We start from the raw sequence: 20,830 nt of genomic DNA on the forward strand, positions 1-20,830 counted from the left end.
AAATGCAAACCATAACTCAAACAAGAGTTTGAAAATGGTTGACCAGTTTCTGGCCGACGTCCTCAAACCTGGCGACACTCAGATTCATGTAACCTATATTGTATTCGGTGGTCCTCTCATATGTCCTTTGATGTGTGGTCCAAAGTGATTTCCGGCAACTTTTAGGAGAGCAGAAGTTGCTTTCACATACGTGATTATACCACTTACTGAGTTCAGTTTTTTCTTCGCATCCTCTGGATGAGCGTAGAATCCATCAAGTTGAAGCCACATACGACCTTCTGTCCCCAGTAAACGCTTTGCTACATGTGCCGAAGAAATATCGAGGTAGATTTTCAGTAGATTTGTGTGAACAGTATATGACAAAAATTACGTCAAAATACTTTTTGAAGAGAGTTAACCACGGGATGGCAGGATATATTTGGTGTATACTTGACGTATTTCATAAACATAACTTGGATAAGTTGAAACTGTATACCCATTACTACTGCATCTCTCTATCATTCACAAGTTGCACTTAGATAAAGCACTTCTTAGGGGCTTCAATATATGAACTGGTTCGACACGGCCGAGATAATCTATTGAATTTTGTATTTAACTAACCTTTTTCGTAACAAACAGACTGAGGAACGAGGTGGATACAACAACGTAGCACATTTTATTAGTCATTAGTTAGACATACTAAATGATGTCATCAAACCATTGTCCGCATTACAGTTTTCACTCCATCAAGTCTATCCAGCATACGAAGTTGATGAGCGAAAGTGTCCTCGTATCAAGAGAAATTAGGGGAAAGATGAACGAAATTAGTTGTGCGTACTTTCCGCTGCCTTATAGATCTGGTGACAAGCTCCGGTAGACGTCTCTTGTATGATCATTGGTAAACATTGAGCATTCATTTTGGCTCGCGTACTTCTCGCTCATATTGATGTGGAAAGTGTATGGCTTGGAAAGCAGTAACATGACAGGCTTAATTACCTCAAAGTCCTTGGATTGATTTCTTGTGGGTCATTTTACTACGATATTATAGGAAACAATTCATTAGCAATAATATGAAGCGATTTTCGATAAACGATAAGGTTTGGCTTGTGAGTTGCCCCACATCTCAGCCAGCACACACCTAATTAAAACATGACCTCACATGTTTTTGAGCTTCAGGGCATAAAGGATTTCTGGGTCGGTTGTTAAATCTCAGTCTCCCCTCCCGTATAGTTTATAGTCCGCTTTATTCCGTTTGAAATTCTAGTGACCTTAAATAAATTGTTGCAATTAACTTCTGCGTTCCTGGACAAAACGTAGATAAATACAAGTCTCTATAAACCGATGATGACTCAGTCCGACCATCCGTGTTCCCATTCCTTTATACCGATTGAAAATGCAGACAAACTTTTCACGTTCCCTCTTATCTTGTCGTGTTCAATGTAGTACGCATGTTTCCAGTCTTGAATACGAGTGTACATTCCGTCTCATGTGCACTCGTAAATTGAGAACCTTAGTCGGTGTATATATTGAATCATGCACTCACCAAGGCCATTAACAGAGGATGCTTTTGAGGGGTTTGAAATATGTAGCACCTCAGGGGTAAAATCTATGGGATCGACAGTCCATAGGCACACGAGATGGAAACTCCTAGTTACTGATGTGTAAGTTACTCTTCTATGGTTGGTGATACCAAAACGTTTGAGGCTAGATTTTGTTTGCTGTTTAGAGGACCACTTAAAATAGTGTGAACCAAGTACATGCATCTTCGTTCAACTCTAGCTGTAAAACAGCCTCCGTGAAGCACACCAAAGTATATCAGATGGACTTACTACTTCAACAAGCTGGTATGCTCTCCCTCGATGTCAAAACCCGTCATGACATGCTATTTGCCCAATTAAGCGTTAGGACAATTTTCCCCTGTCGTTAAAGTTGGAAATCTTTTTGCTGTCATTAAACTAACTGGAGTAACTAGCTTTGTTTGTCTCTTTACAGAAAAATAGATATTGCTGACGCTTGAATTCTGACGTAATTTGTGTGTTGGGATGCGCCGTGTCCAATATCACACGCAGCTTTTACTGGAACTACTGTTGCCTGGTACTCAGCCTGGTATCACTTGGGAAAATTCATACGGTTATGCTGAGCTTCTGAACAATACATTACGTTACAATGATCTCGCAATGAGTATACAGGCTGATGAGAAATCAAGCAAGTACTCAAAAATTTTGCTATAGAAGAGAATGGTGATGATGTCACCTCTACTGATGATGAAACGTTTGCGATCAAACTGCCCAGCTCAGCAAACAAACTAACAACTACTCAAAAGCCTGTTCTTGATGAGAGTCTTACAGAACCCATGAGTAGCCCTATCGAGTCACATAAATGTATCTGATACTGTTTTGCGTTTCGGGATGTTTGCCAAGAAATTATCCCCTCCTTTGTCATTAAAACTTTCTCTCGTGATGAGTCGTATGACCTGATTGTTCGTAACTAAAAATTACCTGCTCCGTGACCTCTGGTAAAGCTTCCACAACTGATTTGCTCCAAATTTAATTTCAGTAAGGATTGTTCCTGATGCGCCTAAACAATCTAACATGAGTGTTGGGATCCCAGATTGGAAATTCATCCTCGGGTGTATTAACCCATTTTTTAAGCTCTTGACCTGCATCAGGTGGAAAAACCTAATTTGTCGTAATAAGAGCGCACCCGTTCATCATACATCCAGTTTTGCAGTCATGAGTCCCTACATATCTTAACATTTGACAATATACGAGATGAAATAGCCACCACAATGCTGCATGCAGACCTGAGACTAGCAGTCAAAATTTCGGGCCGAGGTTTGGAACTGGGTATTCTCCATCATTATCTCCACCATCATCTTACAGCGTGCATGGTCATGAGTTTTGTAGTCCTAAAATTTTCATGATTATCCTTTAAACCAGTGAAATCTTCCACGAAATACCGATTCTTCAGAGTGTGCGCTTAAAGCTTAACACGACGGATTCCGCGATATATGGTGTACAAGCATCCGTAAAAATGGTAATGAACAAAGTCATGATGGGAAGCAACCAATTATCGGACCAAAAGTGTGCGTATTTGATTCCTAGTATTCCCAGAAAACAAATCTGTTTGCGAGTAAATACTAGGGCAGGAATTGTTCAGAGGAACTTTGAAACATTTACTGCAAAATTTACTGAAGTAGCAGTTAACTCTCCAGGAGTTACCACGAGCATTTGGTCGCCTGGCGTTTGAAACGCAAAACTTTCATTTTGGCAACTACCGCTGGTGAAAGTCTGGCCATTCGTAAAACAAAATTAGATGACCCAAACAATGAACTTAATGCCCAAAGAACCTCGTGTGTACATGGGAAATTATCCCGATTTCTAAAACAAAAGTGAATCGAGGAGGACATCATAATACTGCAGAAGGATTCGGGGTCTGTATTTGATAAGCTTATATCTTTCTTTCAGGCACGTGTCTCTGTGTTGGATTCACTGTTAAACTCATAAATTATGCTTTTCAGGCGGACAGAACAGGATTTGAACATTTGCTCACCAAAATGTCTTGCATTAGTTACACAACCATGAAAAGAGTTCAAAGTGGTGTCAATTTAATTAGACTTGTTGCATTAGTTGATATTTGATCAGGTGAGTGGTGATCTGTTCCCCGAGCTCGGCAACTGCTTTGCAAACGTTTCGTCACCATTCGAGGAGATATCTTTAGTACCCTGTTAAAGAGATCGGCGAGCAGATCAACAGACTTGGTGCAGTGTGAACTGTAAAACAGTCGTTACCCCACCTCAGTTCTAGGAAGGCTTGTACAGCTGAAAGCTTCATGGTATATTAAGTCGCTTAATATCCACAACCTGGTTGATAAACTTTCGTCAGGGAAAAAGGTGATCGTTTGAGTAGTGTAGTTTGACAAACATGCAACCTATATGAAGCAGAAGATAGAGGGCAAATAATAAAAAATAAACTCGACAAAACATATCAAATATCAACAGGCTGATAAGAAAAATTACTGGTTGTAAGTTACTCACATCAATATACAACGATTTCAGGAGAAATATAAAAAATTAATGTAACTTAAGGTTATTTTTGACGTCATACGTTTAATAAGGGAAAATATTTAGGAGAAATAATCGTTCTGTAAAGAAGATAATCTCATTTCAGTTTTTTGTATGTTTCCTGGAAGGCAATTACCATGATTTTATATATTCAAGCTAACAATTCAAAAAAAAGTCTCCATATGTAAAACCGTGAAATTCGTTTCAAATGTGTCTGGAAATTTGTCATACAAAAGAGGGGCTATAATTCACAAATTCATTCAAGCTCACGTTCGAAGTCCTGAAAAAATTTAGGAACTGTGTCAGAAGGTTTCAGTTGAATTGTTGAAACTTCCTGAATTTTTTATGTATGCATTGCTGATGACTCCTAACAAGGATGAAGTAGATTTTCGAAGTTTTTGGATGGTTAGCACAGTTTGTTTTCGCCTATGGGAGGGAATTTCTATTGGTGATTTCCAAACCCCATTTAAGAATTTGTTTTTGTACTTGGGCTATTCGCAGCAACGATAAAACCGGGTGCGAAATTCGCTAGTTTTTTTCCTTTTTTCAACCCAGCAATTAGTTTTCAATTTTAGAGTCAGCTTCGCGTGTTGAATTTATATTCAGCTGGTACGTTGCATCCTCCAGAACTGTAAAGTTGGACGGGCTCCATAGGCCGTACTTTGTCTGGTAAACGTTGAACGGACTGGACTGAGGACCCCCTTTGAAGATATTCAGCGTTTCGATTCCCTTATCGAACTGAGCAGTAGAGAGTGACTGCGTGCAACATATTTGACCTGACACGTCACACATACATATATATATGTATAGGTTTTCCGCATACGGATAGATTGCAGCGAAACTGTGGATGTCTTTCCCGTCGACCCCAAACTATTGTACTGAGTATCAATACCCAACCAAGTTGTGTCGTCCCCGAATTGCGGGAGACATGCGACCTTGCCGAATCTGCGGCTGCAAATCCGCCAAACGCAACAATTTACCGAGTAAACAGCAGAAGTCCACATAGGGGAAACCTGTTTTTAAGTCCATTGGCGGTTTTCTCAAACTATAAAAATCCAATTCAGCTGACGAGTTTTAAATAGGAAATATCAGCTGGTGTGTCCCTGTGGATTTTTACCAGTCACATTTTCCAGTAAGAACGCTCACGACTATTGGTGAAAAAACCTTCTTGATGAAATCTTATGGATATCGGGGTGTACCTCATGCGCCAGCGATAGGTTAGGAATCCAAATGGGTGCTTTTTTCAAATATGTTACCTAGACTAAACTAAAGGTAAAACTGTAATCGCTTTCCAATGGATATGACAGATGTTTTGGACTAAAATAACTGTGCTTCGTTTTGTAATCCACAACATTTTAGTTTCGTAGACGTTTTTTCTATCTCTATTCTCTAAGAAGCAATAATTACCCTGTCAAAACTAAGGCACACAATGCAAGTAATGTGTAGGCCACTTCATTCTCCCGGGCTAGGTACTTTGATGCAAAGTGTACAGCCAGAACAGACTAGACAGCCTACGAAGGAAGGAGCTGAAGGAGAGTTAAACCTTCCTTATTTTTTGGTTTGTAAGTCCTGGGTAGCAACACGAGGTCTTACTCGATTTACATGGGTTTCGTCACGCGTGAATGCATCTTACAATTTTACTATGAAAAACTGGTACAAAAACTAGTAAAAAGGTTTTGTAAACAACTGACTATAAATTCGCAAAATAGTGGGCGGAATATTCAAAATAGCTAAATGTAAAGAACCCCAAATTGTGTGAAATGTATAGAGATTCCAGTAGTGTTGTGCAGGTTTCATGCAGAGCTTGTGTATTAAGATAGCGTCGAGTGAATTGCTACAAGTTAGAAGCAGATCTTGTCTATCAGTGTTCTATGAAACCTATCTAACGCGTAGATAACTATACAAACCGGCATTAAACCATCGTTTTTGAAAAGTACACCGAAAATGATGACTTTTGAGATCTAAAAATGGAGATCTGCATACAAACATGACCAAGGTGCAGCCAGAGAGCCTCCAGCTCACGTGCATTGGGTTTGGTGAACAGTAGTTCTCACTAACCAGGAGAGTTTGTTTTCTCGTATCGTGGTGTTTAAAATCAGTGGCGGTCACAACCGTTACGTATCCTATAAATATAACCTGAAGCATTCAAATTGGTTGGCAATTATTCTATCGTCTGCTTTTAGCATTCATTATTCGCAATTAAAGAATCAACTTCCACACCTGTAGGCAATTAGAGGCTTAGTACGACCAACATACGCTGGCAAACCGTTGCCGTCGTACTGGAAATCAATACTGATCTTCTAAATCAGCCTCGTTGCCATTATCATCCTCAACAGCATAACACAGTGATAATCCGCTGTCTTGCAAATCTTGATCACTAAATTAAATAGGAATGGAGAGGCAGTTCATCTTTGGCGGACGTTTATCTGTGTACGGAGGCCTTTAAGGAAACTTCCACATATTCAGATGGCCGGAAGTCCGAGAATACAAAGAGCTTATTATGCCCAAAATTTCCCCAGTTATTCCATGTTGGGCAAGCGTGTCAAGGTTAACAGAACGGCCAAATGAATTGAATGCGTTTTGTTGGTAGTTTATACGTATGAAATTGTTTTAGTATCTGACAGAGTGTGAATATTTGTCCAATGCGACCAGTCATCATCATAATTAGCGACAGCCTGACAACAGTGTTCAACACTGATCCTTCGCTGCCAACGTAACTCGTAACAAATCGTAATCCTGCTTGCTTCGAATCGATGCTTCGCGGGCTACCATTGGTCGAAGAGGGAAAATGGACGCCAAGTGTCCTGTTATCACTGTGGAAAACTAATCTCCTGTAATTTCCGCACGCTCCAACGGCCCCGTTTATAAAGGCGCGCACTATAGCCGATTTTTTCCAGCAATCTAAAACGGTCTACTTATCCCATACGAAAGCAAATTTGCTCGAAGAATCGCCGACTGAGTTCTTTACCCCTCTCTTGAACCATGTAGACGAGAGGTCATTTGAACCAGGAGCTTGGTGGTGCCTGATAAATCACATGTAGACGTAGACCTCATTTTCTTTTGCGGGCCACGATACAGGCAAATCTCTCGGCACTGTGGAAGGTATTGGCGATCGTATTCAAGTAGCAATCGATAAGAGACGCTACATAAGTTCAGATAGAATCAAGAAGACAGCTCTAATAAATTAGCCTAAATTCGGGATCTGCCACAGTCTCAGTTGCTACGTCAGTTGTCTACTTCTTACATGGATCAGGAGAGTAAAGAGAAGCGACTCTGGAAGAGTGTACGGTCACAAACCACACAAGCATTCCAAAACGAGTGGCACTAAGTTATTGATGGTGACAAAATCAATTTAGTTCCGCGGCTGAGACGCTGTTGGTTCACACCGTGTGAACAGTAGAATTGGGCTATTTCGGAAGTTGTTGCTGCATATAGACAACCTGCAGTCAGCACATAGCTGAAGAACTCGCTCGCCACTGTACGTTTGCTTCGGGTCCAATTCAACTCAGCTCTCTACTTGAGTCTCAGCTGCGATATGTATGCCCACCTGCGTACTTAAATCTACAGCATACACAAGGATACGAGAGCATTTAACACACCGTAACAGGGTTCTCAAGGGGTCCTAAAGGTCGCATGGTATCAGGGCTACAGTCGATCTGCACGTTAATAGACAAAATAGATAGATAAAGAATACCTTCCGGATTTTGAGGTTTTTCGCGGACGTTGCTGGAAGAGACATCTGGAGCCGATGCGAAGCTCAAAGAGCTTTGTGATTTAAGACGGTATAGAACCCAGCACACTATGTCGCATCAGCTTTCGGATCGCCAGTTATAAGCAGCCGAAAAGAGATGGGATAGTTGGCTCAACCACTGTAATTGTACCTTAGAGTCATGTTCCCGGTACCCAGCACACATCAACAGTAAGCAAATCTAATATGGTTGTAAGAGCTGCTTTTTGACTTGCTTGCTTCAGAGTGTGGACATTGATGGCGGCCATATTGAGTGTGCGTCGGGGCTTGAAGATCAGTTTCGAGATGCCTGAGGAAGTCGCCTCAATGTGGCGCGCAGGTGTTGCATGCAAATACGATGCAAGACAAACGGGCTCATCAGTCCTAAATGCTGGGCCCAAAAGAAGACAGTTATGAATGTGGTGGGGAGAGTGAAAAAAAAATTGTGTGAAAGAGGGGAGACGTCAGCTGTAGTCTGTTTTCACTTATCCACCCTGCTCTATACAGCAATTAAGACGACTCGGCTTATGACATCACGCGACGGCCAATTTGCTATGAGAATATTGTTAGTTTTAGAAATCCCAGTACTAGATGGGCTCGGATACTATCAGACCAACCATATCTCTACGGGCGGAAAATTAGGATTTTCGAGTAAAGACGTTAACCCAAAAACCTAGCTGTAAGGTAGCAGTGCAAAGCGGAGAATGCTAGTGCATTACTATTTCCTGGAGAAGCAGTCAAAACACACGTTCCAATCCCAAACCTGGAGTGTCAAACCTCCACCCGATGACCAGCTCAGTATGAAAAACTCCGTGAGTGTCGCATGGACATCCCCTAGTATAGCGACCGCCGATGTGGCCCGATGGTATTACTGTTTTTAAGAATCACGGTCTCTCTAGCACCTGATGTAGTGTGAAGAAAAGCCACATATTTTGTAATGTATTATTGTTTTGATTGAACTATCAAGTGCTACAGGCCGACTAGTTGTCTGTTTAATGACAATTTAGTGAAAACACCAGACAAAGCACACATCTGACTCTGCATCATTTTCTGCATATGCCAAATGAACCTAGCCAGGTTTGAATGAAATGAGTGCAACTCAGTCCGTGAAGCCGATTTAGCGATTGTATTTGATGGCTCTTCAAGGGCCGTCTTATACTGCGGCGCTGGTAATGCGACTTATATGAAACTCCGTGCTATTTTTCGACCCAAAATTTGCGGGTTTACTTGAAGCTAACCAGAACTTGGTTAGCTTTAAACGTGTTCGCCAATTATTTGGTATAACATTCATTTTGCAGACTGTTCACAAATGAATGCGAGTTTCAATTTGTAAAACCAGGTAGCAGTAACTTCTTAACTTTGACTAATCTGCAGTATTCTATATTGCAATAGAATTCTCACAGAGAGATAGTTACTGAATTGGTGTCCGTGGGTTAGTACTGGAAGATGTATGCAAGATTAGCTCGACTAAAAATCTCATTCAGACAGCAACAGAAACCGCACTGCGCATCTTGCCAAACTCTAGACGGCTTCTAACCCGTGACTACCGGGATAGTGGTTTGTTCACTCAGAGTTCGTCCACAAGTGAGATGAACACACATTTAGACAGAAGAAAGAGTCACTTATCCTTAAACTACGGAAACCGGCTCGTGTGTTTTTGTTTCGACTGGATCTTTGCATGACGAAATGTGAGATTCAAGATTAATTCGTCTTATAAACTATTCTTGTTACGATCCACTTTTAGGTTGCTGGTGTTTTTTAAAAGGGATCAAACAACTGCATAATGCTTATGCCCTTTTCAGCGTAGGTTGGCTTCATTTGCAGGACGAAATTTCTACTGAAACCGAAATGTGTTTACCCGATGGCTACTTGGTACTCCAAAGTAACCGTCACCACTTGACAACGGATACAGCGTGAGAGAACTGGTGTAACGCAATTTCGACTAATGTATGCAGAGAGCGCTCACCAAAAGGGTTGCTGTGTTCGCGAGGGCTAGTCACAAAGGACACTTTACGTCCAAGTATCTAGATATATTACGTCTCAAAGTGCGCCATGGCTGCGTGTGGAATTTCGATGAGCTTCTCACTCCTAGACCAGATGCTCTAGTGGTCTCCATCAAATCTGTACTTCAAAGTCTGTCGGTCTCAGCCTGGAACGCGACAGATATTTAAAAATTCCAGACGATGTGTGGTTTGCACTGCCTAAAAGGAGCACCTTGCCACTGACAAAAATGCACGTTTTTCTATTAGTTCTCCTTGTTTGGTACTTTAGTGTTCAGAATCTACTTTGTTCAGTGGCTAACCAGAAGCTTGAGCAGACACTGTTGATGAAATCAAACAAGCACTCGAATAAAACGCCAGAACACCGTTCCTGTCTCGTTGTTAGATAAGAGTATAACAACTACAACTACATGGCGCCCTTCATGTTACATAAGAAAGAAAAATATCATTCCTAATTGCGTCAGGCGCATTGGGATTTCCCGTCTTTGAGATTTCAAGGCATCCTTATTGTTAGTTTGCTACTGAGATAGCGAAATTTGAGAAACACACAACCCCACCATGGTGCGACTCTGTGTTTTATGGATTTTGGGACATTTTGGAAAAAAGTGGTATAAAGCGAAATTCAAGTAAACAGTTTGGAGCCACATCCAGTTGACTATAACTCACATGCGTCACTAAACGCTTTTTGAGAATGTCACTACTGTTTAGTAATGTTTGAGCCCTCCAGGTAACATAGGTACAAGCAGAGATACAAGCAGAGTGAATAAGAGCCATGAATACGGGCCAGTAAACTTATCAGGGTCTGCAGAACTGTGTCCAAGGGATCCAGCTATAAAACCGTGCTCAGTGTAAAGGCTTAACATGAGTGTTTAAAAGGATCGAAAGACTTGAAAAAAGGTCAATACATAGTGCCACCAAAACAAACATGATTGATAAGTAAACGAATGGGACTTTCGTTGGCTTATTTTCTCTATAACGTTTGTGCTTTTTTCTTCAAGAATAAGACAGACCCGCCACCATAAAAATTTTGGAGCGATTGCGTCCAACATGTCTAAGTTTGATCAACTTCTCGGAGTATTATCACAGAAGTTTTGTTAAATCACCAAGGTGCATAATTTCATAGTAATAATATTTCTCCTACCGGAATTATTGTTGCATAACTATGACATTCATAGACATTCTCAGCTCCATATTATTTCACAATTTCTTACCACGAACTTTCTCCACTATGGCACCTGGTCGTCATTTCCAGATGCCATGGAGTCCCCGCTGACACTAGTTTGTTCGACACGAAAGAGTCATGTGTTTGGTTCCCCACTGTGAGTTAGCCAATTTTATTTGACATCCAAGGGGTGGTTGGATAAATTCAGCATACAGTTAGTAAATGTCGAGATGTGGTGAGCGTTTGTCCGCTGCAGGTTTTTTAATTTTTTCGGTCCACAGGTCTCTCAAAAAAACTCCAGGAAGATAAAGGTGAAAATACGACAAAATTTCCCCCAACTATTCATTGATGCATGTAGGCGTTCACAGAATAAAGACTATTTTGATCTAGCCTTCTTCATTACTGTAGATTCAGCGATATTGTTCGCTGAAGAATTGGTGAAATTGTGGAGTCAATCTCAGTAACCGAATATTTTCGTCCCATTTTCCACAGTCCATTTTTGTCGAGACTGGCTTCAAGCTGGTGATCTTTCGTTACAGCCTGCTTCATAGTCTTGGAGAGACTTGATTTTGTGTGTTGTCTGTCTAGGATCCTTTGAAATTTCAGCACGAGCCAATCTTCTAATTTGTTCTGCATTCAAAATCCTAGTATCCCAATGTTATTCGGGGGGGTTGGGGGGGTCAAATTGGCCAATGTCAAGTAGCCTTCACTCAGCAACGGGCCTCCGCCACGTGAAGGGAACACGTTTGTAGTCTACTTGGGGGATGCTTACGTAGTCAACAAATAATTGTGCCCTCTAGTCAACTTCGAACCTGAAGGTCTAACTATGCTTTTGTAAGTTTTTATCCAACAGCCTCAAACCCAATTGATGGTCCTCATGCACTCTGCATTTAAATTGCTATTATTTTTTCAATTAACCTGGTTTGGTGCAGCGCCAAATCGGTGCTGACTATGGATTTAGTTCTGTGTTCGCGTCAGCCGTCCTGTGGCATTCGTGTTCAGAGAGTTTGTAACCAACCCCAGCCTTAAAAGAATATCGTTTGTCTGCCAATTTATCTTTGCTCAGAGCATGAAAGTTAAATCTGTACCTTAAAAAATCCTTCCAGAAAACATTGCACGCATCCGGCTCTGTAAAATTTTCCATTGTGAGTCTAGTTTGTGATATTAAAGATTGAGTTTAAATTTATCTCTGTGGTTAATCGCGGCCATAAAAAATGAGTCGGACTGAGGCAATCTACTTTGGATCATCAATCTTCTTGGTTGGCTCTGAGCAGAAGTAACTGTAGGGCTGCTCAAAGTATTGGAACCAAACTTGCCATTTATAGTATTCTTTGCCGTAAGGCGCGAAAAGCAACATTGCTCTGCACATAGAGATTTTCAATGCCCGCTTTATATGTTAAGTCGTGCTTTTATGACTTATCTATGTTTGTTTGCGTCAATAGCAGGCTCGTCCAGCCGTTAATCTATCAGTGTAAATAAAGACACATCTCTCTTAAATCGTCTTTGCCCATTCCACGAATAGATAAATACTGTCCGCCTTGAAAACCCTCTTGCTGTAAAATTTGTAGCATCTTGTAAATGCCTAGGTTACAAGCAGTCTTTGCTATTTGCTCGTCTACACAAAAGTTTCTCAAGAACGAAAATTCTATACATCCAATCCCTTAGGCTCACGGCAACATAAACTTCGGACTGCCACTATCAGTATTACTTACAATTAGGTTTTAAAACAACCAAGCCGGAATTTAAGCGTATGGCTGTCATTTTTAGGCATATTTTATCAACTCAAAAATTTGGGTAAGTTACGAATCTGATATAAGTGAACTAAATCTGAATCGGAATTCTATCTGGTCTGTGCCCGGGGACCAAACTTCCTGGCATTTAGTCAGTGCTTCTCAACAGTTTTCGAACGGTCTTACTGCTATATCGTACACGGAATACCTAGCGTCCCGAAAGTTTACCACCAAGGCCAGAAAAATTAAATGATATGAGAAATCTTGCTAATTCGGGCCTTGGGTGGATAGGGTAATCTAATCTGGGAAGACGAGCTCGCAGATGAATAGATTTTCGTAGTTTCGAGTATTGTCGGAACGCGTATAATGAAGACTGCAAATAGTAGCTGGGATACGGCTAGGATGAACTGACTTCAACGTGGAACAAATTAGGTGTCACGATGACGTTTGGGGTTTGTGTTGGCATGCCCAGCTAGTCGGGCATCGTGTGCATACTAGAAACTGCTAATGAACATTTCAGAAACTCCTTACGACCCCTGTTTTTGGGCTTTAAAGCATTAAACATGGGATAATTATGAAGGAAATGTGACAAATTTTTATGCCACAAGGTTACATTTTGTGATTGGGGTAAACATCTCACGCACGACAATAGTGAGCCTCCGTGCAAATTCAGCTACCGCTAGCAGCCAATCAGATTATCCGTCTGGCAATAGCGAGCATTTCCTGTTTGATAACGCGCACGCACGCACGCGTGCACACACCTAAGAACGCGGTCACAAGCGTTTATAAGTTAGTTGAAGCAAAGTAAATTTTTCTCGAAGGTAATAGTGACCTCACACGCAGCTGAAAGGTGAGTGTGACATTTAGTTGTATTTTACTTGTCCCCCTGTTTTCAATTACTTTCTTTGAGAACTGTCTTTATTAGCGAATATACACTCATTTGCAAACTAATTTGGCCGAGAGAAGAGACTCACCTGGAACCCAGCTGAATACCTCGTTTATGATGTTCTCAGGCAACTTTATCTATGTTTAATACAATAAGGTAAGCATGAGAGGGGTAAACTCAGAAGACTGTAATTACTGGAGCAAAGCTGCAAAATTTTGGCCGGATTCATGCAAGAATTGGGTGGCTGGAACATCAGACAAATAGCATATATCTAATCAACCAACAATTTGAGTGCACAATCTCAAAAACACTAGCTACACTTTTTTAAATTTCTAATTGTCTCGGATTACACTTGTCTTCAGCAGTTTGGGCTGTTTAAGTAGCATTCCATTTGTATATCCAGAAGCGTCATGACGCAACATAACTTACTCTATGTTCAAATTAAATTTTCTCCATACTGAGTAAGGAAAAATCTGGCAAAGTAATGTAAACGATGGTAAAACGGATGAAAATTCCTCTTAAATTGCGCCTAAGAAATGCTTGGTATGGACAGAACCGTGCAAATATAAAGTTAACATTTTCATCATACTGAAGTCTTAAAACCAGTCTGTCAAAATGGGTGTGATTTATTTTCAAATCATATTTCTGTCCAGGATTTTTATAGATTGTATGTAACGGCATCACTATAGCCAATATAGTGTTTCATTTGATTGAAGTTTGTTTAGCCCTGAGTGTCCAGAACTGCCCAGTGATTCCTCAAAAAAGCACATTTAGTCTAAAGACAAAACAACATATACTATGCGTCAGCATACTCGTAGAGATAGCAGCATTGAATAGTTTATTCTACGCGATGAACATATTTTTGGAATTGAAACTAGTCATCCAAAAAAGTTGCCAAATCCTTATTTTGGTCCCATGCCAATGCCCTCAAATAGTTTGCAAAACTAATGTCGAATGGAGACTTCAGTAAGTATTTTGAACTCAATATATCGCCTATTCCGTTATCTTGGAGAATGAGCTATATGGTAACATGAACTACCTAGTTTCACAGCTAGTCCCATTAATGATTGTGTATAAAGTGGTTTCTGGATAACTCATTTGCTTGGCTGGTTAATTTACACAGACTTGAGATAAGCCTAAGCAAACCAGACCACCTTTATACCAAAAATTCGTGTACATCGTTGCTAAGGATGCTCACTCAAATAACGTACCAAATTAATGAACTCAGTTGATTCTTTCAAAATGTTGGCACTGAGACTCACAAGTTGGTTGATACTGGGGTGCACGATGCCCATTTATTCATTCTTTGAACAAAAGTGAGATCATGCCATCTAATGTTACGATTCTAGCCGTCCAAGTGGTGAATGCTCATTTCCTTGTTCTGATAATATTCAAAAAGCCTGCATCAAACTACACCTTTCCGCAGCAATTTTCGAAATTATTTGTCTGCAGGTAACAAAATTGGAATCTGATCGGTTAAACAACTGACAAGGGGTGTTTTCTTGTAAATTTCGATATATAACCTAAGACCAGCGAATTAGCAGCCATACATTTTCTACCAGATAAAAAGTAAATCATAACATTTATCTAGGTTTCCATGCGCAACGCAAGAAAGTACTTCTTCTCCGGTAGTGTCTCTGTTATAGAGCTCGAAATTTGGCCTGACTGAATACGTCAACCAAATTGTGTAGTCCTTTAAAACGCTGTTAGTTTTAAGAAAAATTACTCACTCATTGCAGTGGCTTAGCGCAAGTGACGGGTGCATATTTAAGACGGCTATTTTGTTTTTTATTCTATTCTTCCTACAGCAATGTTAGCTTAATCATCATGATTAGCAATAAAGGGAGTAAGTACTTCGGAAATATCTGGTTGATAAGAAAACTTCAAAAAGAAAGATCTAAGCGATATGATGCGAAGGATTATTGCGTCAAAGATTATGACATTTTTTACAGACACTAACATATTGTTACAATAATTTAGTATGAATAGCAATAAAGTGCAATATTAAGTCGAAACTTTCTATTTTTATTACTAGGCACATCTAAAATGGATTTTATAGTTTCGGAATCAGTCTACAAGCTTAGATGAGACAAATATCAGCAGGCATGGCCGCCGTAGGTAAGATATGACGTAACATGATTTGAAGAACAAAACCAATAGATAGCGGCGATCATACAGGTAATTTGAGCTATCAGTACTACCGTGCCAAGTCTAATTCAGATGGGCTGATATCCTCTCTATTTATTTTTAGGATATCACCACCTGATGTTCGGACCTGACCAGTTTTCGTTTTTTGTTCCTGCCGTAGATACCGGGTATGGTAGTTTTAAAAATCCCACACACTCTAAGTAAAATTGTTCTGGAGGCAGGCTGCTGTCAACAAAATGCACAACTCAAATTACGTCCTTTATGGCGTGCCGAGATGTCCTCATCTTAAAAGAATGTAGAGCATTCATAGCTGAGCCCGTTCCCAAATAAGATAACGGTTTATAGGACGAAACTGGGAGCCTCAGCATTTCAGGTACACAGTAACAAATTTAGCTTCGGAGTGGCAACACAGATAGAAATTCGCTGTAAAATGTTGCAACCTCCTTATTTCATTTTGTTCAGCTCTAATTAACCCGATTTCAGGTTAGTTTAAGATGTCCACACAGCAGTCCGATATTGGGGTTGAATGGCGTATGCCAATCAAATAAAGCGGACATTTTACATCTTTTTACCCCTTTTCTGAAGGATTCTTTGCTTTTTCTCGGGTTTCCTTTTGTTCTTGGTTTCATACATTTTTCCGTGCTAGCCAATCAAATAAAACCGAAAAAGGGATGATCAGCATCAATTCCTTTGATTATTGAAGTTGATACTTTGGTCATTTAACAAGCTGTTGCCAGCCGAAATTAATCCACTTGTAGGAAGAGGCGCTGTTATCTTCTAATGCCCAAGCAGTCAATATTTTTAACTCAGTGAAACTGGCCCCAATAATTAACAGTTTGGCTTGTGTTTTATGGTTATCGAAAAGGGTAGATATGCTTGATGACTGGCTTGTCACTTAGATACTAGCTCGTATTGCGTCAAGGAAAAACACGATTCATTTGTACACCACGCTTGTAAAACGTATTGCACTTATGTAGGAATATCGGTCCATAATATTTAAGTTGTTGAAAATATACAGGTTCAACCGGAAAGAAGTTGCAGAACAAGCACATTGGTTACTTTGTAGGATATCTCTGTGGTGACTACTAAGCATCCATGGTATTGAGTTCTTAATCCTGCAGGCTCGATGAACTTCACTGTTCAATGAAAAAAATTGAAAGTGACAACCTGCTAATTGTCCTGCTGTTTATCCTAATAATTCTTCACACGACGATAGTAAATATGAACTATTGTAAGTCAAGGTGAACAGAAGTAAAATCAAGCAGCCTGGGAGAAGTCCCTCCGTAATGATAACAACCTCGTCTGCCATTCCCAATTCATAAATAAGGAAAATGGAAGGTTTTGAGTTCATAGGTGCGCACGCGATATGTTTCGCCCCAGAGTTCACGCTGGTCTGGGAGAAGTCCCTCCGTAATGATAACAACCTCGTCTGCCATTCCCAATTCATAAATAAGGAAAATGGAAGGTTTTGAGTTCATAGGTGCGCACGCGATATGTTTCGCCCCAGAGTTCAACGCTGGTCTAATTATTGCGAGGACACTCACCTGAGGTAATCTGCACACAATCGGAAACGATCTGTTTGTTGGTAGGCCTATCGAAACGTCGCTCATTGCGTGTTCGTAAGTGTTTGGCTGTTTCAAGTTCACGACCGAATGTCTGATTGACAGCTCGGAAATGGATAGTATATGAAGGATAAACGATGAGATGTTGTGTTCCCGATTCCAGTTTTTTAAAATAATACTGATTTTCACACTGAATAAAGGTGAGCTAATGCCAAACTAACCCGTCACTGGGACTTAGAATAAATCAAAAATTCGGTCACATGGTACAAATGCTTACCAAAAGATATCCACGAAAAACGAGATATGGTTTATGCAAACAAATATAGATACTCCCCAACCACTGGATGATATGTGACTTTCCCAACGACTAGCACAGAATATAGTCAGGGACTTTGTAGGGCATTCGGGGTGCCAACTTTTCATCACCAATGAAGGCGAGATCAGATACTGACAGTGTCACCTTAATTGGTGTTAAAGTGTTTAGAATCCAACTAACACGTTAGGCAAACGAATCAGCAACCAGGTTGTTCAGATTTGCCCAAATCAACTGGCATGTTACATTTTTTTACCTAATTTTAACGCTGCTATAAATCTTTCAAAATTTCTTAAATTCTCTGTGGATCTGCAGTTCTAACCTAGTTCTGTATTTGACTGCCTTCGTGGAAAATTTTAAATTATACATTGTTATCCAAAGTACTTATTGCCTTTTACAAATCTGGACACTTTCCTGTTAGTCTTCTCAAAAGCTTCGTCAATGTAACGCGTGAAATACCGGACGGTTGCTTTTTGTCGTTAGGCTGCAAGCGGTTACAGTGAATAGTCGAGCAGTTTATCGAGCAGAAAGTTTCTGTTTAAAAAACTGACCTGGAATGGTTTTATATAGTGCAAATCACACATCCAGAGTAGTCTACAAAAAACTTTTTACCGCATGTTCTTTAGTTAAACACACATTTATTCCTCAGTATAGATCACGTCGGGGATGTTCACCACACAGACCGGACCATTTTAAAGCTCTTTTGAGAATTTCATTAAGTTTTGAAACCTAGAGAATCTCCCGACCGCTAGCATATGAGACCAGTTTGGAGAATCAGTCTTTAGGTATTTCGTCAAAGAGAAAAAAATAAATCAATGCACGACTGGGCGAGGTCAAAAATCAAACAATCAATCTGCCTATCATCAGGGATTGTTGAAGTATATTTCTCATTTGAGAAAAGGTAGTCTACAGTGGAAAACTGAAAGACACTGGTTGGCTGTTTCTTTTTTGTTAAGAATGATTATCACTTTACGAAACCCAAGGGAATTCCGTTCATCTGCCCTTCCGGTTATCAGTTTAAGCGGATGAGCGATGAGTGGCTGGACAGAAGTCCAAATAATTTGAACTCAGACACGATATAAAGCTAGCTATTCTCTATTTACGGATCACTATTTGAGTGCGTCCGCTGATGACAACTTCTCAGATGGAAGGCCAGTCAAGATGTGAATTTTTCCTCTGGTGACCTGCTCATAAACTACTGTCCAACTGGTTATGCCCTGTACTGTAAGGGACTGAACTCAATACCACACCGGTTTTCTCTGCTTTCCGATATCATCTAGGATTACCAGCACTGAGTAATAGAATTCTAAGGCCTATGCACAAGCATTTGTATGGATCCGTAACACTATGTGAGAAGCGGCCGAAACTGCCTCCTAACATTTTGTGATTCAGTAAACAAATTGGTGTGTTCACCAACAAGTGTACACTCCTGTCCACGGAATCCTAACTCAACCCAGTGCCTCCAGTCGGCAATCCAACTCCACAGTTAACCGGATATACAGGCACGGTTTTTTATTAAAAAACTTCACACCGGATATGTTTGTTAATGCCTGTAGGAAGTGAATATCTTTTGTTTCAGACCGCAAATCCTTTTAGAGGTTGGGCTTCTACAAAAAGAAGGCAAAAAGTGGAAAATAAGATGTTTGTATTTTCCTAACGCAAGCACAATACACTTAAAGTAGTCGCTCAATGAGCTACGCAAACCACGAATTTTTTTGTTTGTCAGTGTAAGCCGCGGTTTGCCCTTGTGCATCACACCTTAATGTAGAAGAATAAAATTGTAACAAGATTACCAGCTGGTTGCTTACACCAGGGTACTTCTTATTTAAGGCTTATTTTGTTGTGCTGAGCATTACTTAATCCAGAGCTAACACAAATACGATACTTCTATGCCATTTGGGCCAGTCTGGTACACCATATTTGGCAACAAAGCTTCCCCTATCTCAAAGCATCAACTGCAACACCTAACCTGGTTTCCTTTTGATATATATATATATATATATATAACAGGGGCACTGCCAAATGGACTACATTTAGCTCTGTGCACATACAAGACAGCAAGACATGAAGCGCTTCCATCCCGAATGCTGCAGAGCTCAAAGGTCGTTTGCGCCGACCTCTGACACAAAAAAGACGTAAATTACGCCTGAATTTCTAGAAATTGTCTTGTACTTATTTTTTACTGAATTCCTCTCCGAGGGGTTCAACTCTTCTTGTGGCTATCCTCAGTCTATCTCTTTCAATGAAGTTAACTGCTTTAAAAAATACGGGATAGTTTCTGTGCACCACAGTTTGTGGTGAAACGTTCCAGTATTGTGCCGTATGCGGTGAGCTTAGAATTTATGAAATAGCAACTCAGATTTGTTCTGCTCCATGCGAACCTACCTAGCACAGGATGCAGGCTATCCTTGCACTCATAACTTCTCTGTAATGCCTCAACTTTCTAGAGGCATCTTGATACCTTTGTTTCTAGTGGATGTCAACCAACTATAAATAATTATGTTGATGTTTTTAATGGTGTTTTCTGACTGGTTCTAATCGTCCCAGAGGATTTGGTCGACAGCAGACCAGCGGGTTATGAATGCGTGAAAACATTTACTTCAAGATAGAATTATTATTTTTCATCTTTTCGTTGGAATTATTTCATCCACCTGGATAATCAGTGGTTCTATGGATTACAATTCGTAATTGCGAATAACTAAACCAATGTGATCTGTGATGTGTGAACTACCAGAATAATAATAATAAAGGTAGAAAAAGCTGTTTCCCCATGGTTTTGGAATGGTATGTTGGGGAAATCTCTCACTACAAGTTATTAAGAAGAAATGGTTTATCATATGAATTTGCAGTCAAATAATTTGTATGGCCTGTCTTCTAGTAGAGATGAGAGCAATTTTCAGGACCCACAACTAGTGTTCGGTCCAATCAGATGATCATTAGAAATGGAACGTCTGAAGTAGTTAAATAACATGATGAAATAATGCTAAGCAACACAAATATTATTAATTAATGTCTTATCGAAACCCAACTTTAGTTTTGTGCTAGTAAAGCCATGCACAGTCAGTGAAGCAAAACCAGAGTACACCACACTGAATTGCCGCACTGAACACTTCACTACTTCCCGTTTCTCCAACAACTGAAATCTAAGTTGCCGTCTATATGTCCGTTCAGAAAAATTGTTGTTTTAAAAACAATGCAAATGAAAAACACTGAATCGAGTAAACTAATGTTGTCATCACATTACCCGCCCCTGCTCCTGC

General features: G+C 40.2%; 2 protein-coding genes across 2 annotated transcripts in view; one reads left to right on the forward strand and one right to left on the reverse strand.

The window, feature by feature from the left end:
- Positions 1–20,830, forward strand: part of T265_07004 (hypothetical protein) — a gene marked incomplete at both ends in the record, with an annotated part of 83,805 nt that overhangs the window by 35,397 nt on the left and 27,578 nt on the right. Inside the window, one exon of the mRNA XM_009172425.1 lies at positions 15,799–15,862. Within this exon, the coding sequence (XP_009170689.1) occupies positions 15,799–15,862 (64 nt within the window). The remainder of the gene's footprint in view (positions 1–15,798; positions 15,863–20,830) is intronic.
- Positions 7,367–20,830, reverse strand: part of T265_07005 (hypothetical protein) — a gene marked incomplete at both ends in the record, with an annotated part of 14,589 nt that continues 1,125 nt past the window's right edge. The window contains 4 exons of the mRNA XM_009172426.1: positions 7,367–7,555; positions 7,642–7,807; positions 7,953–8,160; positions 17,240–17,362. Coding sequence (XP_009170690.1) covers positions 7,367–7,555; positions 7,642–7,807; positions 7,953–8,160; positions 17,240–17,362 — 686 coding nt within the window. The remainder of the gene's footprint in view (positions 7,556–7,641; positions 7,808–7,952; positions 8,161–17,239; positions 17,363–20,830) is intronic.

The sequence above is a fragment of the Opisthorchis viverrini genome (genome assembly GCF_000715545.1).
Source record: "Opisthorchis viverrini unplaced genomic scaffold opera_v5_155, whole genome shotgun sequence".
Classification (NCBI taxonomy): domain Eukaryota; kingdom Metazoa; phylum Platyhelminthes; class Trematoda; order Opisthorchiida; family Opisthorchiidae; genus Opisthorchis; species Opisthorchis viverrini.